Source organism: Populus trichocarpa, chromosome 11 (genome assembly GCF_000002775.5).
Source record: "Populus trichocarpa isolate Nisqually-1 chromosome 11, P.trichocarpa_v4.1, whole genome shotgun sequence".
Taxonomy (NCBI): domain Eukaryota; kingdom Viridiplantae; phylum Streptophyta; class Magnoliopsida; order Malpighiales; family Salicaceae; genus Populus; species Populus trichocarpa.
In genome coordinates, this window is record NC_037295.2 from 13,421,417 (window position 1) to 13,447,579 (window position 26,163).

Sequence of the window (26,163 nt, forward strand, 5' to 3'; positions counted from 1 at the left end):
AGTGCGGCGTGAACTGTGTATTGATTGGCATCACATTGTCGCTCATTACTAACAAATACGCGTTCAATTTTCTTTAGGACCACTAAAAATGCAATTTCTGTCGAAGCCCGAAGGTGTCATACACTAGTAGATGACCAAACGATGGCGACACGAGAAACAGAGCCGTTATTTAATGATACACTTTTGACAATTGATTTTAATTTAAAGTCACATATTGGTAGGGTAGACCGGACCACTCGTAATCTCGGCGACGTGAGAGGAGAAAACAAAAGAAAATGATTTGGGTTCGAGAATGTTTTACGCAGCAACATGATATTTGGCAAAAGAAGACGCTAGAAAGAGATGATGGGCAATCAATCAATCCACCCTCCGAATTAGCTTGCAATGGTGACAATTTCGAGTTTTTTTAGGTCATCGAAAAGTCTTGTAGATTAGTAGGGATATACATACACTGACCGAGCATTCATTGTCATCAGAAAAAATAAAATTTTTGACGCAAGGTGGGGGAATTGGGATGTGTAAAATGTCTAACGTAACTTTATTGTATATTAAAAAAATATTAAATATAATTTAATTGATTAAATTCTAAATTTATTTTTTTTAGAGATAATCGATTTAAATTTTACAAATTTTAAGATTATTAAAGACTTACATAATCGTTAATTTTAAAACCAGTAAAATTAGTCGATGTATACGTAAACTAACCCGAATACTCACATTAATAATAATAAAAAAAACATAATCATGTCTTCTTCTATTATTCTAATTCCTAACATGTTTTCTTTTGGTTTTATGGTCAAAAACATCTTCGACCACATTTCACACAAACAAAGATGCTAAGTTTATAATCATCTAGGTGGTGACCCAGTGGTAAAAGCTTGGGACCAAGAAGTTTGCTCCCTCTGTGGTCTCAAGTTCGAGCCTTGTGGTTGCTCATATGATGGCCATTGGAGACTTACATGGTCGTTAACTTCAGGGCCCGTGGGATTAGTCGAGGTACGCGCAAGCTGGCCCGAACACCCACGTTAAACTAAAAAAGGATACTAAGTTTATTTCTTTAATCCAATAAAAGAAAACATACTATTTACTACAAGATTAAAAGATTTGTAAAAATGTTGGCCAACCCCTAGCTACATCATCAAAATCAAGTGCTGATGGTAATATTTTTAAATATATTTTTTCAAGTTGAGATAATCTAATGCTGAATTTTATCTCAAAACCAGAAAAAATGTCTAGTTAAAGCTTTAGCCCAATACAGAAGAAGCTTATCTGTAAAACATACAGACGCCCAGTTCTCTTGCAATTCCGTGAACCTCCCTGGTTAGGCGGTTTCTAGTCAAAGAAGGTAATCAAAGCGGTGAGATTTTATTACTGTTCAGTGAATTATAGAATTCCTTCGAGATCTTGACTGCACCAATCTGTTGGCTATCCAGGAAGCAAGGGATGATTCTAAGCAGCCCAGAATGCACAGTACCTTGCAATAAAATAACTGAAAAGAGATGATAAAACGCTGCGTTCTAGCCTACGGACACAGGGTTTGTTCTTCAAATAAAACGGTGCGTATCGCACTTAATGAAACGGTGCGTATTGCACAATAGTTACTTAGCCTAACGATTTGATTTATAAATCAATCTTGAGATACTGTAGCTTCTTCTCTTCTTCAGGTTGCCACACCTGACAATGCTCCCCTCTTCAATTCGACCTTGTCCTCAAGAGAGAAGGTGGGAACCTGCGCTTGAGGTCGTCTGCAAACTCCCAGGTGGCGTCTTCTGGTGAGAGGATGTCCCAGTGAATAAGAGCTTGTGTAGCAGCCTGATGTCCCTTCTTGAGCATTCTTCTATTTAAAACTGCTCGAGGTTGAGGAGTCTGTTCCTGTGAGAAACTAGGTAAGCTTGCCTGCACCATTCTATTACCAACGTGCTTCTTAAGTTGTGACACATGAAAAACTGGGTGAATTGTTGCAGATGGGGGTAATTGCATTCTGTAAGCCACGGTTCCTATCTTCTTTAGAACCAAGGAAGGCCCATAGAACTTTGCTGCTAGTTTCTGACAAGTTCCATGGGCTACTAATTTATGCCTGTACTGTCGCAATTTGAGAAGTGAGTACATGCATATGATCATTAATATAACTCCAAGCTGGTGGAAAATTTAATTAGCACTCTATAATGGGGTGTTTACCTCACACATTTGGTAAAAAATCATTGTAATTTTCATATCCACATACATCTGAAGGAACTTTTAAGGTGCCTGTGATAGAACTGAAGGTTAAGGTACTATTTTGACGGGTGAGATTAGCCAACGAAACTTGAAACTTAGACCTGACGCAAAACTAGTCTTTTTCTTACCTTGTGAACTAACTTTACTAGTTTAACAGGTTTAGTAAAGAAGAAGGCGAATTGCTGATGATAAACAACCTCGTTTTCAACGCCCATGACCACAAAACCTTAACACGTAATCCACGTTTGCCCCATGTAAATCACAAGACATCCTTCTCTATTCATGTATACCTTGCATGTCCGTCAGTAGTACCACCTGAAGAAAATGTCGTCTTCTCATGAAATTTTCCTTACTAGCTCTACTAACCGCCCCATTACTGCTTATGACTTCTTCTCAGGCACCACCGTAGCTCGCTTCTCTGGCAGCCGGTCACCTTGCCATGGCCTTGTCCTTGCTGGAAAGGCTTATATTGATGCCTCTCATATCTCCTCGGTCACTTCTTCAGGCTCAATTCACCTGTACAATTGGTGGTCCTCAACAGCTTTTCACCATCTGCCTGTCTCTGAACCTGTAGCTCCACTTGATATGCCACTCTTGATGGGTCATTTTTATTTGCTGGTGGCCTTTCTGGGAATGTCTGTGCTCTTTCCATCCCTTCATGGCCCGTTCTGAAATCATTTCCTGCCCATAACAAACCAGTATCTTGCCTCACAGTCAACAATTAACAGTGATGAAGTCTGAAAAAACTTCACTTGGAAATGGACTTTTCTTGGTTATTGAGGTTTGGCCAGTATGATTCTGCAAAACAAGTTCCTTCACGAGAATGATATTTAAGTTAGTTTTTTAATTTAATTGCTAAAAAAAAACGAAAGAATAAAAATGGACGATGTAGCTTTTGTAGATGTGTACATTGAGTTTGGAGTGTGGTTTCAAAGTATTTTTTACTTAAATATATATTATAATAAATTTTTTTAAATTTTTTTTTATATTAGTACATCAAAATGATTTGAAAATACTAAAAACATATTAATTTGAAATAAATAAAAAAAATAAAAAAATTAATTTTTTTAGAAACACTTTTAAAATATAAAAATAATTTTTTAGAAATACTTTTAAAATATAAAAACAAATAAATATTGGATAATAATAGAGATAGCACTATCACATTGTTATGTTGCCTACTGTACAATAGCTTGCCCATGCATCGGGAGCTACACCTCACCTGGGCCTGGCCAGGCGAGATGATGTGCTGGGCTGAGCTGTTACTTCTTTCTTCTTTTTTTTTCCCTGCAAACTTCAACTGGTCACTTCTAATTTCTGGCGGTGATGATGGTACCGTGATTGTGAAGCCAATCTTTCAGATCGTAGGGCAAACAAAAGATGAGAATATTAGCAATTTCATGTTTCATAGCTTTTACGCAAATGATGGTCCAGCTACGGCTGTTGTAAGGGGTCCAGCCACTCTACCGTAATTTCTTGCTCAACAGATTGCACATGCAAGTTGTGGAGTCTTCTGGATGGAACAAACCTCTGCAAAATTACATTCCCATGTGCAATTTCTGGGATTTCTTTGGACCCAACAGAGACAGAATTCTATGCTGCAGGGGCAGATGGTTTGATTTATGAGGGATTTTTGAAGGTTGGAAGCAGAAAAGAAGTTACCCAAATGCTTGAATTGGAGACATGCGGTGAAAAACATGGTGGGGCGATCATATCAGTGGTGATTATGAATGAGGGGAAGAATTTGGTTTCTGCTACGGAAGATGGGAGTGTGTATTTATGGGAAGTTGAATAGGTTTACCAGATCAGTAAAGGATACAGTAGTCATAGAGGATGTCTTGTCGGTGGCAGCAAAAGATAGGAGCAAAGCCATTGATATGCTGGAGCCTGCTGTTGGAGCGTACGAGAAACCATTGGAGCTCATTCTCAAGGAAGCCAAGGGAGGGACCAGCAGGAATAGCCATAAGGAGAGTGGTGACATGTAAACAGATTCGAAATTACAAATCTTCCCTTTTTTCTCAACCTTCAAGAAAGGAAATCCAATGTGTTTATCATGTGCGTGCAGGGCTAAATATGGTTTATTAGCTGCTTAATAAAAGCTTACTGTACGTTCCTCTAAATTAGTTGTCCTATTTCAGCCATTATCGTTTCCATCAGAAAACTGCCACAAAAAGAAGGTTCCGGTGATTAAAGGATCACATTGTCCAGTTATTAGTCTGGCGTCTTAACATAGGCCTTAATGCATCAGCTAATAAGAATAATATACAGATAAAATTGGTAACATTTTGTATCTAACAACTATATAACGAATATTATCCCGAACTGAACTAGAATTACTTACAAACGCCTCCTTGTTTGGCACTCTGTTGCTAACATAGCCGAGAGCTATGTATGCAGATAACAAACAGTCAATCTCGCAGGTTGATGCGAAACAGAGCAAAATACCTTATCTGCACTGCACCTGGTCATGCTTTGTTCATCAATGGAATGTATAGATGGCTGAAATGATGTTGAAACTAAAGTCCAAAATTTTCAGACATTTTAATTTCCAGTAATTTATAGATTTAAGCACCCTAGCTTCGGAGAAAGACTTGCTGCATCAGTACAGCTAAAATACTGCCCACAGATATGTTGATGACATTGACAGCATCATTATTGAGCTGCAAAAAAGAGCAGAAGCATAAATTATATCATGAAAGAGGAATGGTTTAGTGGCAAACACGGACTCAAACAGCCTATCAATGATTGATGAGATCCTCAACCTCAGCAATATCAGGCAGTTACACACGAGATAGCAATAGAATTGCAGGATATTTCCATACTCATACTGATGAAGTATCACAATAATCTGTAGAAACTCAGAAGTGTAGAATATTCTTTCCTAAACATGTCCATTTAATAGAGGAGAGTCCAGAAAAGCTAGGAGCCATGAAGTCATAATACACAGAGAAGGTAAATCTCATTTGCCTGATTTTTCTATTTCTCTATGGTTGGAATAGGTTTCACAGATAAAGCATCTATATCCAGACTAATCAGATACTCGTCAGCTCAACTAAGGTAATCCTCAATCCCAAATTAATCAGGTAAGCTACATGGATCCAAACTTGGATTCAAAGCTAATCATATTCTAACACATCAATCAATTTAAGTAAGGTTCAAGCTGGTTAATCGTCCCCAACAGTCATAGACAATGAAGTGCAACCCCCTCTTCTACACGGCTGATCAGAACTCAAAACATATTGACAATAGCAGAGAAACATAACATGTACAACTGCTGGCCGCATTCCATAGTTTGTTATGCCAGTGAGTACGGAGCTTGAGCCTTCTAAGGTTCCTGGGATGGGGAGTGGTTTATCAGGAGGTAGTCCTGTAAAGTATAACCCCCCAACCCCCTACCAGAAAAAAAAAAGATTGAGTTCCATATGATAAATTAAGTTTTCTTCTTTTTTTTTGCTTGCTTACCCATTGAAATCCTTCTTTCTCCTGGAAAGCAGCACCTATTATGCTCTCACCAACATTAGCAATCTGGGATGCTATCACACATATAACTGCTTCAGGTGCATTTATCTGATTCATACAAAGAAAAGGGGAATGATTGGAATATGTCAAAAAAAGCAATACACTAAAATATTGCTACATGGTCTGAATGAAATTAAAACATAATCTGAAGAAACAGCATACAAATGTAGTCAAAATGGGTGCACCTAACCAGTAAACTCTCCACGAATCCTATTCAGAGCGAGGATGCTCTGTTTAGAAGATGAAGAGGCTACCCCTATTTGGAAGCCAGTCACTAGACCATACGGTTTTGCTGATGCACCAAACCTAAACACAACTTTCATGTTGGAAAATGCACACTCTTCCTTAAAAATCAACTTCCTAATTCTTACAGCATACTTTTTCTTAGTTTATTCTTTAAATAGTACATTTGTTTATGTCAAATATAGGAAGAAAGTTTATTATGGGATAAGTTGGACCATAAGCATCATAACAACCCATTTCAAAACTTACAAAATGAACAATGAAGAAATCATCTAAAAGAACTACAAAAAACAAGGTAATCATTCTTTGGAGATAATAGGAGTGACTCCATAATACTAGGTTTCTTCCAAATCTCTTTCGGCAAAGCTACTTCCTTTTTTTGGCAAGGTTTCATAAAAGTTAATCACAACAGTATCCAGAATACTAGCTTCAGAAATAAAAATGGTAATTACAAAAAAAGATAACCTTATTGATGAGAAATAATAGTAAAAAGAAAACCAAAACTTTTCTCAAAGCAGTATGTGGGATTGGGGGCAGAAATTAAATGGAGAATATAAAAATATATGGATCAAGCCAAAACTCTGTTTTTAGATTTTACATTTGACAATTACCATCAGCATTGCCTTTGCTATAACAACACAATCTGAAAATGAGAAACTATGATAATGATAGCATAAGGTTATGTAATGGTGTGATGTTTACCAAAGCAATGTGAGAAAGAGAAAGAAGGCAGGAAAAATGCTCATAATGCTAACGACCATTTTAGTTATACATTTTTTGGTTGCATAATTATTTTCTTATGCTTAAAAAGAATACAAGTCAACCTAAATAAGAATGGATGATACAGATGAAAAAAAAAAGAGTAATGTAAAGCAATAGAAAAGGTTATGCATAATAAAGAGAACATGATAAACAATACCTCACCCAGGATACAACCAATGGAGGCAAGAAGTATAGAGGCCAACAATCCAGCTAGTGTTCCCTCAGCACTGACAGCCCCTTCTGTTCCTCTTGGAACTACCTTAAATGTGGTAACAAGGTACCTGCTCAAGCCACATAAATGTGGAACTATAAAATTCTCATAGTCCAAAAGCAAAACAAAAGATTAAGAAAAGCATCAAAGCATGGTAATCAAATCAAATTTGTTCCTATGGATACAAGCTTCATTAAAAACTGAAACCCTTGAAAATGCAATGATCAAATCGCAAGAAACAATTCCAACCAGCATTACCTAGATTACCAAGTAAAACTCATAAAAAGCCAACTCTCACAAACTATAATCTAACTACAGCAAGGAATTGCTCAACTTGTGTGCATGCACACGTGTTTGGGAGTTTTCAAGAACATGTCTCTTCATATGAAGGATTTTATTTATTTTTCCCTTTTTATACTTATCAGTAATAAAATGTATTATAAAAATGCAATAAACTGGATGTGACTCATATATCAGAAGCACTAAACACATTTTACAGGTAAATGATCGATGAAGATGCATACTACCAATTGTCACTGGCACAGCATAATAACTACATGTTTCTTTTCAAGTGAATGCAAAGAAACTTAAATACACGATCTGATTATGCTAATTGCAAATGCCACCAGCATTCCATTAGTTTGTTAGATTTAGGTACATGTGCAAAGTACACAGGCTTGATGTCATGATCACCTAAATACCATATAGAACCTGCCAGAGAAGAATTAATCTTCCAAAAGCGTTGAGAAAGCAACTTCATAATATCATTATTTACGCTTCTTCTATCGCTCATGCTTTGTTATCTAAATTTTAGACATTTTCTTTTCAAAACTCCTTCTGTTAAAAAGTGTAAACTCATAATGGGAACATATCGCACTCATTCTTTTGAAAATCATCGACAAACAAGAAATGCAAACCTCAAACAGAAAATTATCATTAAAATAAGGTAGTTAATCACTGGAAAGTTTAGTCCATAAAACATATCTCCAAAATAATCAGGCTTTTCTTGCATGGTTCTCACATAGTGATAAACTACAGTTCATGAACACTCCTCCTTGAAAAGGTTAGTACTTAATACATCAATGTAAAGGACACTCCAAGGAATTCATTTACATACACAGGTCTTAATCAAACCTAAGTTTCTTAAATCAGTCCTAGTTTTCTTATCCCAGTAACCTTCTTAAGCACAATAATCCTTGTCTCAAGGTTTAGAAGGATACCCATTAGCACAGTTGCCACCAGTGTTCCAAATCCAGATCCAACTAGATGATCGAACTTCTAAAATTGTAACAAGTAATGCTTCTAAGTTATTTCAGCAAAAACTATCACCTATAAACAATGAAAAACTAAATAAAACTGGCTGATGACTGATGCTATTAAGTGGCGATAGGTCAATGGCATTCAAAGCCACTGAATTCCAAATCCAGCTTAATCAAGAGTGACCAAATCAAAGCCTAAAAATTCAGAATGAACTGCTGAATCCTCACCAAACAGAAAAGAAATACTTACGTAGTTTTTCCATATGCCTTCCCTATCTCACTTGAGACTGTATCACTCAACTTAGTACAGAAACTGGCTACAAAGCCAAGTTGCCAAAGCGCAATAAATGCCCGTCCCCCTGTTCCAAATATTGACAGAAAAGCACACACACAACCAGCAGCACTTGAACCAATCACACTGCCTGGTCCCCTTCTTCCCTTCCTCTTCTCAGCCACCCCTTGAGCTTCCTTCTGAGCCATTTTCACTTTTGTAACTGCAGTTCCCTGACAGCATAAATTAACTGAATCCTGTTAAAAACAAGAATTTGAATGGAAAAAAAAAATACAATGACTAATAAATCACCCTCTAAAACTGGCAATTTGTAACCAATCAGTTGCTAAGAGTAAGCTCTAACTTCTAAAATTCAAATCCTGCACGAAAGAAATACAAAATAATCTATAAGATGAGAGAAAGAGAGAGAGAAATAAAAACACCGCATTATATTTTTCAACCACTTAAAAGAAGTGAAACCATTACAGATTAAACCCAGAAAAGGACCCAACATCTATGGCAGACTGACCAATTAATTATTTCAAAATTAAGTGTACAAAATCTAAATTCTATAGAATCAGAAAAAAGCTCAAGCAACCTAATCATGCATAAATATTATATATATAACTAGAAAAGACATAAAGGGCATAAAATGTATCGCCTGAATCACTAAAAAAAAGGAATTCAATTATTTTAGCCATTAAAAAACCCAACAAAACAAATCACCAAAACCCAACAAAAATAACAAAATACATGCAAGCAAAGATCCAATCTTTTTTTTTTGCTTTATAACTTACAATAACAAAGTAAGACGCAACCAGGAGGAACCCCGAAGCTCCAAAAGCGCGCCAAGTAAGAGTGCCCAGCAAATAAGCAGCAAAAATCCCAGAGAGAGAGAGCCCGGATACCAAAATTGGAGACCCCACAACAAAAATCAACAGATTGCTGAAAAGGGCTGATTTCCAAGTGGGATGTGCTGATTGGATCAAGTTCATAGCGTCTGATAGAACTCCTTGCATTGAGACTGCATGTGGTCTGTGAGGGAGCATTTTCTTGTGGGACTTGAGTGTTGGAAATGTTGGGGTGGAAGTAAGAATTAATGGTTTTTGGGGGTGAATTTGTGATTCGGAGAAGTGGAGAGGAGGGAAGGGATATGGGTGTTTGATGTAGAGGAGCGTCGAAAGTGCCATTTTTATGTTTTTTATGTTCTGTTTGACTTTTGAGTAAAAGCTCAGGTGGAGAAGAAGCATTTAAAAAAAATAAAAATACCCATTGATAATGTTATTTTTCTAATTCATATTTAAAAAAAAAAATACATCAAATTTAAAATAAAAAAAATTCATTAAATATATTAGTGATTTATAATAAATGCTATATTATTAATGATCGATACAGTTATATGTCTATATAAATCATTTAATATCTATTTTATATTTATATATCTTGTATCTAGTGTTGACTTACATATTTATTATTTGTTTGAATGATCTTATATCATGTATTTTAAAAAACTATATATCAACTACGTAATTTGCATCATATACCATTTAATATATATATATACTCGGTTGATAACCAGTTACCAGATCTTTAGAAAAACAAATCCAAAAATTATTGTTTTTTATGTTGAGACTGTAAAATTTATAGACCATAAATTAAAAAACTTGCATACCAAATCATAAAATCAAGGCAAATCAAATTTCAAAACAAAAAATATGGTTTTTTCAAAACCATAAAAAAATCACCTTAACCCTGATTGCTCCAGACACTCCATAAGTCAACAACAACCCTCACAAGTTCACACCTCTATAAGTCACATAAACACTATCCAGAATTATTAGACCCAAACCTATGATGATGAAGCATTTCAAAAAGAAACTCTTAAAATCAATAAATTTATTTGGAGGAATCTTAGTCCTAAAACAACCATTGTTGCTGATATAACCACCCATAATGAACCAATCATTATAAACTAATGCAAATTCAATGCTTATTCCATCTATGAATGAAACGTAGATGAAATGTCTGAATATAATATCATAAACACCTTACAACAAATGATCATCTTACAACAAATGATCATGGCAACCAATGCTTACAAAACCTAAACTGGAACCTCAGATAAAGCTATAGATGAGCTCCTTATAGCTAGATTTTCTGGCCAGTTAAAAGGATGGTGGGATTACCATCTCATTGAAACCCAGCACCTTAAGATCCTTAACTCCATCCAGAAAACTAAAAACCAAATACTCATCTTTGACTCTAATAAAAACATCATCTAAGATGCAGTCTCAACCCTTATTTTAACAATTTCTCTACATTTTGTAAGAGATCATTCTCATCTCAAAGACAAATATATTGAACTCTTTTCCAACCTTTGATGTAAAAAAACTCAATGACTTCCAATGGTACACAAACACTTCCCTCACTCGTTTCATGCTCTGAGAAGATTCAAACCAATCTTTCTGAAAAGAAAAATTCATTGTTGGATTGTCAACCCTTCTAGGATAAAGAGTCAGAAATAAAATTAAGATATTTTTTTCTCCAAAACAACCCCTTATAACCAATTAATATATGGGGAGCTTGTTAGTTTTACCTAAAAGAAAGGTCTCAAGATTTGTCAAGACCTTAAACTTCAAAAACACCTCAAATGGAAAATGAAAAGAGCTCAACAAGAACTATATAGCTTTTGTCAGCAGTTTGATTTGTCTCAACCAAAACCAACTTGTAATGGTTCATACTCTAAACCTACTACCTCAAAACCAAATAAACCACCTCACAAAAGAATAGCCCACAAATATAAAAAACATTTATATACTAAAATCAAACCTTACTATAAAAAGACCATTAAAAAACCCACAAAACCTTTCCAATCAAAATCAAAACTCAAACCAAAATTTGATCCAAAAACATTACCTATTACAAATGTGGTTAGAAAGGTCATGCCTCTAGATTTTGTTGGATCAATACAAAATTATATGAACTATATTTAAAAGAGGAAGTCATTTATCATATCCAAAGCCTTTTGATTGAGACATTTGATATTGAATACAACCTATTAGATCTTTTTGAAGAACTTTTCCAAATAGATGAGTTAGCAACATCCAGTTTTGACTCAGAAACATCAAACTACACCACTCCAAAATAAATACATGTCCTAACCCAAGATCAAGAGTTTATTCAAGCTATCAAAAAGCTTGATGACCTTTAGCTATAAAAAATTTACCTAGACAAACTCTTAAGTTCTTTAAATGGTTTAGAAACACCGTAACTTGTCCAAAAACCAACTTAATTGCCATCAACCAGTACAAGTACATAACCTTACCAAAATTCTCAATAAAAAGAAGAAATCCGAACATGTTATTGCTATCCCACATTTACAATTTGAAATCAAAACCCTTAAAACTAAAATACAAAACCTCAAACAAACTCAACAAAAAGACTTAGCTATTTTACAGCACCTCCTCTCAAAATTAGAAAACTAATCTAATTCTAAACCAGAAACAAAAGACTAGACCCTAAAAAATCATGCATTATCAAGCATGTTCCTGAAGATTTTCTACATGCTTTAACCCAAATTACTTCAAAAATATATAATAAAAATTACATTAATTTTTTCAAATGATTTTAAAATAAACACTATTGTTTTATTTGAAATAGGTGCAGATCTAAATTGTAGTAAAGAAAAAATCGTTCCAAAATAATTTTTACAAAACACTTCTGAAAAACTTTCTACAGCAAATAATACTAAATTAGTTATTGCATAAAAAACTCAAGCATCGGTTTTTAATAATAGGCTTTATCTCAAGAATTTCTTTGTCGTTACTAATGATATTAATCATACTATTATTCTTGGTACTCCTTTTATTGACATGATTACTCCTTACAAAATTAATCATGAAAATATTATTTCAAAAATCAATTGTTGAAAACTTGTTTTTCCTTTCCAATAAAAGCCAAAGACTAGAAATTTAAATTTAATTAAAGTATGTTCCATTCATATTTATTACATCAATGCATTGATCTAAGGATAACAAACTCATCTTATGCATCTCAGAAAAGATATTTTTTACAAAAAATTGAGTAGCAATTAAAAAAATTCTATTTTACAAAAAAAGAATTTCAGAATTTCAAAGCAAGATAGAAAAAAGAATTTGTTCTGATTTAATAAATGTCTTTTGGAAGAGAAAACAACATGTTGTTGATTTTTCTCATGATGATAGTTTTAATGAAAAGCAAATTTCTACTAAATCAAGGCCTATTCAAATGAATGATATATTAGAACAACATTGTCATCTTAAGATCAATGACTTGGAGTCTAAAAGCCTTATACAAAAATCTAGATCATTTTAGTCACGTGCAACTTTTTATGTTAACAAAAATTATGAAATTGAAAGAGATACACCAAGGCTTTTCATAAATTATAAACCTCTTAGCAAAGCTCTAAAATAGATTAGATATCCAATTCCAAATAAAAAAATTTTATTATAAAAATTACATTCTACATTTATATTTTCAAAGTTTGATATAAAGTTAAGATTCTGGAAAATTCAAATTCATCCAAAAGATCGTTCAAAAACTGCATTCATAATTTCATTTGGACAATATGACACGACCAAAAGATTGATGTCTTCTCCCAAGTGCAGGAGTGTCGAAGTAATAAATAACCCGGTAAGACCGGGGTCGAACCACAAGGAGGTTAATTGTATAAATTATAGATAACAATAATACAACAACAACAATAACAACAATAATAATAATAGTGAAGAAGAAGAGGAAGAAGTTGATGAGAACTTTGAGATGGAAGATTAACGTAAGGATTAAACAATGATAACAACAAATGTCAAGGTTAGAGGATCCACTAATGGTATTTCAAACAAGTATAGTATAAAATCTTATTATTCAATTGGAAACCACACACAAAGGAGGTTCCAATCAGATTATAAATTGTTAACATGATTACATTAGTTATCTTATTCGAATAATGCTAATACTTGTAAATGTTGTCAGGCATTCATGATTATAACTTATGTTAACAACAAATCAAGTTCCTTTCATAGCTCAGGTGTCGGTTATACCATACAGTATGGGCTATGAAAGTGCCAAGTATTTGTTGTACCAAATGTTATACAACATAAATCTAGATTAACCATTTAACAAGCAAAGTATTAAAAGTGAACAAGATAACAAATATAAAGCATGTTAGTATCCAACATTAAGGTCCATGTTAAGTTTATATTATACTTATTCTTACACCATTAGTGTACCCTTTTCACCTTGACATAATTAACTTAGCAACACATAATGAAAGAAAGAAACATAAATAAACAAGGGAAGGAAATGAAAAGCATAAGCAAGAAATTAATATAAGCAAAACTTAAGCATTACAAAACATAAAGAGAGAGCAAGAGCATGATCTTGATCTGAACACCAAGATGCCTAAATACATGGCAAATGCCTCCTTTTATAGGCCAAAATTCGGAACTATTGATTTGTTGACTAATTGATGAGTGAGTGGCCACATCTTGACTTGGTGACAATTCTTATCTTCTTGTCTGCCAAAAACGTCATTGATAACGTCATAATTTGAACAGACTTCAATCATGAAAGTTCTAGGGAATTGTCTCATCTTTCCAGGGTAAATATTTGAGATCATTTGGACTTCTAGAACTCGAGATATGGGCTGAACACTGAACAGTGTCTGGGCTGCAGGACAGATTCGGACTTCTTCGTTGTTGCTACAATTTGGACTTGAAAACGGCCTTCGTAAATCTTGGACTCCTCATGAAAGTTGTAGGCCTATGTCTTATCTTTCCATCCATATAAAATAGACCTAAATTCGAGATCTACAGCTCCAGATATGACCCGATTACCGAACAATGTTCCAGTTTGGACTGCACCAACATCTCTTTTCTAAGTTTGGCCATCTCTTTGTCCTTTCAATTTCAGTACTTCAACTCATCAATCAATTCTTTCATTTATGTGATAGGCCTGCATTTAAGATGAACATTTACCATAAATTAAAGGTATCTTATATTATTAGATATGTTATTATAAAACATGCTTTAGTTAAGGAGTTATTGATACTTCAAGTGCAAAATGATGATATAAAACCTTGATAAAAATGCACTTTTAAGTACTAATCACACCCCCCAACCAGCTTATTACTAGTCCCTAGTAATCAAAGCGTTAAAATAGAAAAACTATTTGCAAATTTCACAAAGCAAGGCATTCATCATTCAACTTCCATTAATCTATCCAGATAAACAAACTCTCATTAAATTTTATATATCTGCTCAATACCTCTTAAACAAAATATTATTAAACCTTCCTTTTTATGTGCTCAATGTATGAAAACATAGATGATGGGGCTTTTATTGGAAGAAAACAATATTCTGTTCTAATGTTTAAGGTTAACTTCCTTGGGTTGAGATTATTATCTTCTTTTTTTTTTTTTTTTTTTTCTTTTTCTCTTTTTTTTTTTTTGGTATTTTTTTTTTTCAATATATACATATACTTAAAACACAATGCATCTTTAACCCATGTAACGAGCTTTCGGCTAATGACTCCCAGACCAGTTGGTCTTAGGGCATTAGGTGTTGAGACACCCCTACGAGCTTAGTAACTCGGGTTGCAGATACTGATACGTAGATAGTGCAATGTTTGATTCCCTTAAGCTTTTCTCCTTAACCCATGTAACAAGCTTTGGGCCAATAGCTCCCAAGTCAGTTGACTTTAGGGTATTAGGTGTTAAAACACCCCTTCGGGCTTAATTGCTTAGGTTAGGGAGGCTACGAAACCAAACTTATCTACGCTTTTATTATCATCAATTTTTGTTGTTGTTTTTTTTTTTTTTTTTTTTTAAATTATAGACTATCCTCATCCCTTAGTTGTTACCTTTAACAAAAGAACATAAATAATGTAATAATCCAATGTGCAACCCACAATCATATGTTAAAGTGTGTGTGTGAAAATGAAGGTTTAAGAATACTTGTTAAATGAGTATATGAGCAGAATCAAGTGATAATAATGCGAGAGTTTGTAAACCTGAATATTTCAAGAAGTATTCTAATAGGCCTTGTTATGAATATTGCAAATAACCATTAGAAAATGTTTACTAAGATGCGTCTCAAGAGTCAATAAAATTCCCCCTTACTCTGCCATCCTAGTAATAACAGTTTTGTTAAATGGTTTTAATAATAGCAAAAACAGTTAGTAAGCTTTTTTTTTTTTTTTTTTTTTTTTAATGTCAGCTACTACCCTCTCCCCCCAACCAAAACGAGACATTGTCCTCAATGTCATAAGGTAGAAAGATAGAGTATAGAAGACATCACCTGAAACAACGAACACTGACAAACCTGAAACACACTTAAACAAATATAAGAAATAACAGAACAAAATACTATGCTAGAAATAAAACCAAAAGACACAAGGATTCACAAACGAAGGCTCAAATCCAATCTAAGCTTTTTACGGCTTTCTGGAGTTGACCAATTTATGCGACTCATGGAAGGATCAATTACAGGGGTGAAAGATTGTAGTTTGTCGATCAATTGTTCAGCAGTAGCAGCAGAGATTATGATTTGTCGTGCCGAAGATGTTAGAAATTCCTGTTCCACAGCTTGATCAAGAAAAGACAACAAATTATCATAAAAACCATTAACATTGAGCAAACCTATAGGTTTATGGTGAATGTGAAGTTGGGCCCAAGAGGAAATATGAAAGATCTCTTCCAATGTGCCCAAACCACCTGGTAAGGCAATGAAGGCATCAACATGGTTAAACATTGCATTCAATCGATCAGACATTGTGGAGACCTGTAGTTCCTCTCCAATTGTTCTTCCAATGATGTCCCCTTTTGTTAAAGCTTCAGGGACGACCCCCAAAACTTGACTACCTCCTAAAAATACAGCTATTGCCACACCCCCCATTAACCCAAGGCTGCCTCCCCCATACACTAAATGAATCTTTTTCTCAGCTAGTACCTGACCAAGATGATTTGCTGCTTCCAAAAAAGCTATTTCCTTCCCAGGACTGGATCCACCGAAAACACAAATATTTTTTATGTGATAACTTGAGGGACCTGCCATTTCTACACACTTCTATATCTGTCTAATGTAAGGGTTGAGTAGAAATGAGGGGAAGGAAGAGAAGATTTTATAGATGAGGATTTGAAAAAGCAATCATATCACCTAGATATAGGCCAGCTGGAGTCTCACACTCTCTCTCTCTTTATGTATTTATTTATTTATTTATTTTGAAAAGCATGTGTATGTACAGGTAGTTGTGATTGTGGCTCACATCTTCCCTTGGTTTTACGTCCAAGAACGGCTTAAACGCCCTCTATGGGTCGGGGATAGGCTTCCCATCCAGTTTTCTTAAAAACTGGCAAACAGGGTCTTTTTTAGTCAGATTCCCAAGACTAAGTCGATCATGTTCTTTATGGAATTGTGGCCATAAATCATGAATAACACGATGCACATCTCCACTAGGATGCGTCTCAAGGGTTAATAGAAGATTATCTAAAGACCCCTTACTCAGGCCATCCTTAATGAATTGTATTTTATCTTCACGGTTTATAGATACCATTCCTAAAGAACGACATGTTGCATTACAAGTCCATCTGGCACATCTGTGACAGACTTTCAGTCGTTTTGCACGACGTTTCTTTGCAAAAGTGCTTTTACCTGTTCCAGGCATGTGTGAAATGAAAGAATTGGAGGACTCACCTGATAATCGGACCTTTGCTTCAATCAGCCAGCGAATATCCTCAGGAATTCCATGATTCATTAACAACCTCAATCTTGCACACCTAGCATGGTAAATTTTTGTAATCGCATTCTGAGGCAAAGCGGGAAAGTACTTTTTCAATTTTTCAAGAGTGGTGTCCATTTTCAATGAGAATTGGAGAAGAGATTCAAAGAAGAGAGAAAGAGCCAAGAATTGCACAATGTTTACAAATATCAGTTATTATGGGAAACTGAAAGAACCGACTGAAGTCACGGAGTACCGTTATCCGCCATTTGACCGGGGTGAGAGAGACTAGCAAAACAAAATTCACACCAAAACAAAACACAAAATAATGTGAGAAAAAGAATCATTCTTTATATACAGGATCACTCAATTTAATAGAGTCATTTTCAACTGAAAAATTGTCAAAGTAAACTTTCAAACGATGTCCATTTACCTTGAAAACGTTGCCATTCTTTGGATTCTCGATATCACAGGCCCCATATGGATACACATGTTTCACAATAAAAGGACCGCTCCATCTTGATCTTAGCTTTCCAGGAAATAAATGGAGTCGAGAATTATAAAGCAAAACTTTTTGACCAACATCAAATGTTTTTCTCGAGATTCTCTTGTCATGAAATTCTTTGATTCTTGCTTTATGAATTTTTGAATTCTCATATGCGTCATTTCTTATTTCCTCAAGCTCATTTATTTGTAACTTATGGAGCTGACTGGCATCATCAAGGTTTGAATTGAAAGCTTTAATAGCCCAATAAGCTTTATGTTCAAGTTCCACAGGCAAGTGACAAGGTTTTCCATAGACTAGTCTATAAGGTGACATACCTAATGATGTTTTATAAGCAGTTCGATAAGCCCAAAGTGCATCATTAAGTCTTAAAGACCAGTCTTTCCTATTAGGGTTCACTGTTTTCTCCAAGATTTGTTTGATCTCCCTATTAGCAAGCTCTACTTGTCCACTTGTCTGAGGGTGATAAGGGGTGGCAACTTTGTGTGTGATTCCATATTTCTTCATTAAAGACTCAAATGGCTTGTTGCAGAAATGTGTTCCACCATCACTTATCATGGCTCGAGGGATTCCAAATCGACTCAAAATATTTTCTTTCAAGAACTTTATTACTGTTTTGTGGTCATTGTTTCGACTTGGAATTGCCTCTATCCATTTTGAAACATAATCTACTGCAACTAATATGTACAAGAAACCAAATGATGGAGGAAATGGACCCATGAAATCTATACCCCAACAGTCAAAGATCTCAATGACAAGAATAGGATTTAAGGGCATCATATGACGTTTTGAAATAGATCCCAACTTTTGACAATTTTCACAAGTCTTGCAGAATGCATGTGAGTCCTTGAACATGGTGGGCCAATAAAATCCACTTTGTAGGATTTTTGCAGTGGTCTTTCTTGATGAGAAATGACCCCCACATGCCTCAGAATGACAAAATTTAATGACACTACTTACCTCATTGTCAGGAATGCATCTTCGAAATATTTGATCAGGACAATATTTGAATAAATAAGGGTCATCCCAATAAAAGTTCTTTACTTCATTCAAGAACTTTCTTTTGTCTTGGGTACTCCAATAAGCCGGCAATTGTCCTGAAACAAGAAAATTAACAATATTAGCATACCAAGGCATTGTAGAGACAGAAAATAAAGATTCGTCAGGAAAGTAGTCATCGATTGGTTTGATGTCAGATCTCGAATCTGTTGTCAATCTTGACAAGTGATCTGCGACAACATTTTCGGTGCCTTTCTTGTCTTTGATTGTGATATCAAATTCTTGAAGTAACAAAATCCACCGAACCAATCTAGCCTTAGAATCTTTCTTAGAAAGAAGATATTTCAATGCTGCATGATCACTAAAAACAACAACAGGTGAGCCAACAAGATAAGACCTGAATTTTTCACATGCAAATACTACTGCAAGTAATTCTTTTTCAGTGGTGGTGTAATTCATTTGAGCACTATTCAAAGTTTTACTTGCATAGTAAATCACATAGGGTTTCTTATCTTTTCTTTGTCCCAAGATAGCACCCACGGCATAATCACTAGCGTCACACATTATTTCAAAAGGTAATGACCAATCAGGAGGTTGAATGACAGGAGCAGAAGTAAGCAGGTTTTTAAGTTTAACAAAGGCTTCTTCACAATGTTCAGTCCATTCAAAAATATTATCCTTTGTTAGAAGGTTACTCAAGGGCTTAGATATCACACTAAAATCTTTGATGAACCTTCTATAAAAACCAGCATGTCCTAAGAATGATCTAACATCTTTAACAGATTTTGGCGTTGGCAAGTTAGCAATTAACTCGATTTTAGATTTGTCAACCTCAATTCCTTTGGATGAAACAATGTGACCAAGTACAATGCCGTTTGTTACCATAAAGTGACATTTTTCCCAATTCAGTACAAGATTCTTCTCTTCACACCTGCTCAAAACCTTTTCTAAGTTAGTCAAACAATCATCAAATGAATCGCCAAAAACAGAAAAATCATCCATAAAAATTTCAAGAAAACGTTCAACCATATCACTAAATATACTGAGCATGCATCTTTGAAACGTGGCTGGTGCATTACATAATCCAAAAGGCATCCTTCGATATGCAAAAGTACCAAATGGACATGTGAAAGTAGTTTTCTCTTGATCTTCCAATGCAATTTCAATTTGGTTGTAACCTGAATAGCCATCTAAGAAACAATAAAATTCATGACCTGCAACTCTTTCTAGGATTTGATCCATGAAAGGTAAAGGAAAATGATCTTTTCTAGTCATTGAATTAAGTTTCCTATAGTCAATGCACATGCGCCAACCAGTAATAGTCCTAGTTGGAATTAACTCATTTTTCTCATTCGTTATCACAGTGACTCCAGACTTCTTGGGTACAACTTGGGTAGGACTTACCCATTTGCTGTCAGAAATAGGATAAATGATTCCATTATCTAGAAGCTTAATGACCTCATTTTTCACTACTTCTTTCATATTAGGATTAAGCCTTCGTTGCATTTCTCTAGAGGGTTTAGCATTTTCCTCCAAATAGATCCTGTGTGTGCAAATCAAAGGACTAATTCCTTTTATGTCAGCTATGGTCCATCCTAATGCATTTTTGTGATTTTTCAGAGTTTGTAATAACTTACCTTCTTGATGTGCATTAAGTTTGGAAGAGATTATTACCGGAAAAGTTTCATTTTCTCCTAAAAATGAGTATTTGAGATGGAATGGTAACGACTTCAAATCCGGTTTTGGTGGTTGAACACTTGAAGGTATGGACTCAATTGATCGTGGTGGCAATTCCTCAATTTTCGGTCTCCAACTATTTGCCTTCGATTCTTCCTGAAAATAAACCATTTGCAAATCTTCAGATTCATCAATCTTAATTTCACTGGAAGTGGTTTGAAATTGGTCATGAACTAATTTTTCAGTAAAGTCCACTTCCTGTAAATCATTATCATCTCCAGGTTGCTTGCAAATGTTAAAAATATTCATTTCCAATGTCATGTTTCCAAAAGATAGCTTCATCAGTCCATTCCTACAATTAATCAATGCATTAGAAGTTGCAAGAAACGGACGTCCTAAAATAACAGGAAATGAATTACATGCTTCAACAGGTTGTGTGTCCAAGACAATAAAATCCACAGGATAAATGAACTTATCGACTTGTACTAACATATCTTCAACTATTCCTCTAGGCACTTTTACAGATCTATCGGCAAGTAAAAGAGTTACAGAAGTTGGTTTTAACTCACCTAAATTGAGACTTTGAAAAACTGAATATGGAAGTAAATTCACACTAGCTCCAAGATCAAGTAAGGCTCTTTCAATTTTATGTTCTCCAATAAAGCAAGAAATTGTAGGACAACCAGGGTCTTTATATTTCAAAGCATTATTGTTTTGAAGAATAGCACTTACTTGTTCGGCTAATAAGGCTTTCTTTTTCACATTCAGTTTTCTCTTCACAGTGCACAGATCTTTCAAAAATTTAGCATAAGAAGGAACCTGTTTAATAGCATCCAACAAAGGTATATTGATCCTTACCTGTTTGAAAGTTTCAAAGATTTCAGAGTTGTGATTAACTTTCCTTTGTTTGGTCATGGCATGAGGAAATGGAAGTGCTGGCGAAGAATCAGTCTTTTCTTTGCAATGATCAGATTCAACCCCTTCCTTACCCTCAGAGATTGACTCATCATCATTCTCACAAGGTTCAAGAATGGGTTTTTCAATAACCTTACCACTGCGAAGAGTGATGACTGATTTTACGTGATCTATATGTTGGCTTCCCGAACTACTTGCATTCGCATGGTACTGCCCCTTGGGATTTTGTTGTGGTTGAGATGGAAACTTACCTTTCTTTTGGAAACTGAGAGCAGATGTCAATTTTGCAAGAGTATCTTTAAAATCTGTCATGCTTTGAGCAAGTTGAGTGTTAATTGCCTCTTGCTTTTCCATAAATGCATGCAATGTTTCCTCAAGATTTCTTCTAGGAGGCGGAGCATAAGGAGGTGCATATCCATGAGAATTTTGGAATTTATGGTGTGCTTGAAACGGTGGCTGTGAAGTTTGAGCATTATTGTTCTCACTCTTCCAATTGAAATTTGGGTGATTTCTCCAACCAGGGTTGTATGTTTGCGAGTATGGGTTATGATTGGGCCTTTGCAAACTGTTTAATGCATGAGCTTGTTCATGGAGACATTCTTTAAAAGAAGGCAAGGTTGGACAGTCATTGGTTGAATGTTCGTTGGTTTCACAAATTTGACACACAATGTCTTGAACAGATTTTACTTGACCACTCTTTTTTAATTCTAGTGCCTCGACTTTTCTAGCTAAAGATGCAAACTTGGCTTGGAGGTCATGATCTTCCCTAAGGTTGTACATACCTCCACTAGATGTATGAGGTTGGGTTTTACTTGGTGCCTCATAAGTTCCTGTAGTGTCCCAATTTTGCGCATTTTCAGCTAGCAAGTCTAGGTATTCCATGGCTTCATTAGGGTCTTTATCTTCAAAAGTTCCATTGCACATCAATTCAACCATTTGCCTATCTCTAGGTGTTAATCCTTCATAGAAATGTGAAACTAATCTCCATGTTTCAAAACCATGATGGGGGCAAGTATTAAGCAAGTCTCGATATCTATCCCAACATTGGTAAAATGTTTCTCCTGGTTTTTGAGTGAAAGTGATGATTTGTCTTTTGAAAGAGTTTGTTCTGTGGGACGGAAAAAACTTCTTTAAAAATTGTTGTTGCATTTCATCCCAAGCACGAATGGATCCAGGTCTCAAATTTTGTAACCATGTTTTAGCTTTATCTTTTAGTGAAAAAGGAAAAAGCTTTAACCTAATGGTGTTCATGCTACAATTTGAGTCATTATACGTGTTGCAAACCTCCTCAAATTCCCTTAAATGCAAGTATGGATTTTCTAAATCTAAGCCATGAAAAGAAGGTAAAAGTTGAATAATGCCTGTCTTAAAATTAAAATGAGATGCATCAGGAGGAAAAACTATGCATGAAGGTGCACTTGTTCTTGTGGGATTCATGTGGTCTCTAAGAGTTCTAACCCGAATATTCTCATTATTCTCATTGTGAAGCGATTGGTTATCTTCTTCGGCCATATTTTCTGAAAATGATGAGGATACCCTACAAAGTCTACCACTTAATGTACGTGACCACACTCTCATGCACGTGAAAGAAAAGAATAAAAGGAAGAAAAGAAAGAAAAGGAACCAAAACAAAAGAAAAGAAACAAAAGTTAGATAAAATGAAAAGTGAAAAGAGAAAATAAAATAAATACTATAATTTGTACAAGAATTTACCTCCCCGGCAACGGCGCCAAAAACTTGACACGACCAAAAGATTGATGTCTTCTCCCAAGTGCAGGAGTGTCGAAGTAATAAATAACCCGGTAAGACCGGGGTCGAACCACAAGGAGGTTAATTGTATAAATTATAGATAACAATAATACAACAACAACAATAACAACAATAATAATAATAGTGAAGAAGAAGAGGAAGAAGTTGATGAGAACTTTGAGATGGAAGATTAACGTAAGGATTAAACAATGATAACAACAAATGTCAAGGTTAGAGGATCCACTAATGGTATTTCAAACAAGTATAGTATAAAATCTTATTATTCAATTGGAAACCACACACAAAGGAGGTTCCAATCAGATTATAAATTGTTAACATGATTACATTAGTTATCTTATTCGAATAATGCTAATACTTGTAAATGTTGTCAGGCATTCATGATTATAACTTATGTTAACAACAAATCAAGTTCCTTTCATAGCTCAGGTGTCGGTTATACCATACAGTATGGGCTATGAAAGTGCCAAGTATTTGTTGTACCAAATGTTATACAACATAAATCTAGATTAACCATTTAACAAGCAAAGTATTAAAAGTGAACAAGATAACAAATATAAAGCATGTTAGTATCCAACATTAAGGTCCATGTTAAGTTTATATTATACTTATTCTTACACCATTAGTGTACCCTTTTCACCTTGACATAATTAACTTAGCAACACATAATGAAAGAAAGAAACATAAATAAACAAGGGAAGGAAATGAAAAGCATAAGCAAGAAATTAATATAAGCAAAACTTAAGCATTACAAAACATAAAGAGAGAGCAAGAGCATGATCTTGATCTGAACACCAAGATGCCTAAATACATGGCAAATGCCTCCTTTTATAGGCCAAAATTCGGAACTATTGATTTGTTGACTAATTGATGAGTGAGTGGCCACATCTTGACTTGGTGACAATTCTTATCTTCTTGTCTGCCAAAAACGTCATTGATAACGTCATAATTTGAACAGACTTCAATCATGAAAGTTCTAGGGAATTGTCTCATCTTTCCAGGGTAAATATTTGAGATCATTTGGACTTCTAGAACTCGAGATATGGGCTGAACACTGAACAGTGTCTGGGCTGCAGGACAGATTCGGACTTCTTCGTTGTTGCTACAATTTGGACTTGAAAACGGCCTTCGTAAATCTTGGACTCCTCATGAAAGTTGTAGGCCTATGTCTTATCTTTCCATCCATATAAAATAGACCTAAATTCGAGATCTACAGCTCCAGATATGACCCGATTACCGAACAATGTTCCAGTTTGGACTGCACCAACATCTCTTTTCTAAGTTTGGCCATCTCTTTGTCCTTTCAATTTCAGTACTTCAACTCATCAATCAATTCTTTCATTTATGTGATAGGCCTGCATTTAAGATGAACATTTACCATAAATTAAAGGTATCTTATATTATTAGATATGTTATTATAAAACATGCTTTAGTTAAGGAGTTATTGATACTTCAAGTGCAAAATGATGATATAAAACCTTGATAAAAATGCACTTTTAAGTACTAATCACAATACGAGTGGAATGCTATGCCAATCAAACTAAAAAAATGCTTCTTCTTAATTTTAAAGAATCATGAATGATATTTTCAATGCATATTCAAAATTCTGCATTGTATACTTTGATGATATTCTTATCTTCTCAAATTCTATAGAACAACATTTCAAACATATTTTTATATCGCAAAGAAAAATGATTTAGTTGTTTTAAAAACAAAAATTTCTCTTTTTCAAACTTGTGTTTGTTTTCTTGGTCATCATATCTCCCAAGAAACTATTACACCTATAGAGAGATCCCTTACTTTTGCTAGTAAATTTTCTGACAAAATCTTAGATAAAACTCAACTACAAAGAGTTTTAGGAAGTCTTAACTATGCTCTAGACTTCTATCCCAATATGAGTAGAATAACAAAACTCTTATATGATAAACTAAGAAAGAACCATGTTTCTTGGTCTGATGAACATATTAGAATCATTCGACAAATTAAAAAATAGGTAAAAATAGGTCCAAGAGATTCCTTGCCTACACATTTCCAATCCTTTAACTCTCAAAATAGTTGAGACAAATGCCTCAGAGTTAGGGTACCCGTATCCTCAAATAGGTTCAAAAAAACAAAGAATGAATTCTTCAATTTACATCTACACATTAGAATAATTGTTAAAAGAATTATTCTACTATTAAAAAAGAAAATATTTTTATTGTGTTATGCATTATGAAATTTCAAAGCGATTTACTAAATCAAAAATTCCTTTTATTTATTAATTGTAAATTTGCTAAAGAAGTTTTACAAAAAGATGTTCAAAATATTGCTTCAAAACAGATTTTTACTCAATGGAAAGTTATATTAAGTATTTTTTATTTTGGTATAGAATATATAAAAGGAGATACAAATTTTATTCCTAATTTCCTAACTAGAGAATTCCTTCAAAACAGATCCCGATGCCTCCCAAATCCAAATCTAGAAACAAAGGAGGTAAAGACCCACAAACAAAGTCCGAGTCTACAAAATGTCAAAACCCTATAATACTACTTACATAAGCAATTTCCTCTACAAAACCTATCAAATCATGGTATGAAGTGGTTATCAAAGAAGAAGAAGAACGTTCTTTACAAGTAAAAAATTAGGTAGAATCCCTATCCAACTCACCAGAATTACTTCTGGCTTTACAAGCTTTTACAAGAAGTAATCCGAGGAAGAGAAATCTTCCTAGACAAATAAATACTCCAAACCAATTTCCAAAACCGAAGCAGGATCTTCCTCTCAAAAATCCTTGCTTCATTATAATTCAAATTTTACATTCGATCTATCTCAAAAAGTTTTAAAAGAAAGATCTTATTATATTGAAAAATTTATCAAAATATTTTGACCATCGAAAATGGATTTTTCCATCACGATCCTTTTATTGCAACCACAAAAATCTTCCCTCCAAATTGGTATTTCAAACCATGAGACTTATCCAAATCCCAATATTATTACATGATAATACTTGAAATAATAGGATCTGCTAAATTCAAACATTTCAAACTACAACTAAACTATTCCCAATATGTTTACTTCACATGTA

At 34.5% G+C, this 26,163-nt stretch overlaps 1 protein-coding gene, 1 long non-coding RNA gene and 1 pseudogene across 2 annotated transcripts; 1 reads left to right on the forward strand and 2 right to left on the reverse strand.

Annotated features, from left to right (window-relative positions):
- Positions 1-1,444: 1,444 nt before the first annotated feature.
- On the reverse strand, positions 1,445-2,468 carry LOC112329127 (uncharacterized). Its single transcript, XR_002984606.2, has 2 exons — positions 2,346-2,468; positions 1,445-2,247 (listed from the first exon to the last, which is right to left on the reverse strand). It is a non-coding gene; the product is annotated as an uncharacterized LOC112329127 (long non-coding RNA).
- On the forward strand, positions 2,289-4,278 carry LOC7472329 (protein ROOT INITIATION DEFECTIVE 3-like; annotated as a pseudogene).
- Positions 4,279-4,401: 123 nt separating this feature from the next.
- On the reverse strand, positions 4,402-9,713 carry LOC7455929 (protein VTE6, chloroplastic). The gene is made up of 5 exons (XM_002317405.4): positions 9,280-9,713; positions 8,462-8,715; positions 6,899-7,022; positions 5,680-5,784; positions 4,402-4,877 (listed from the first exon to the last, which is right to left on the reverse strand). The coding sequence occupies exons 1-5, from the start codon at positions 9,670-9,672 to the stop codon at positions 4,791-4,793; spliced, it is 963 nt and encodes a 320-aa protein (XP_002317441.2). The 5' UTR covers positions 9,673-9,713; the 3' UTR covers positions 4,402-4,790.
- Positions 9,714-26,163: the final 16,450 nt, after the last annotated feature.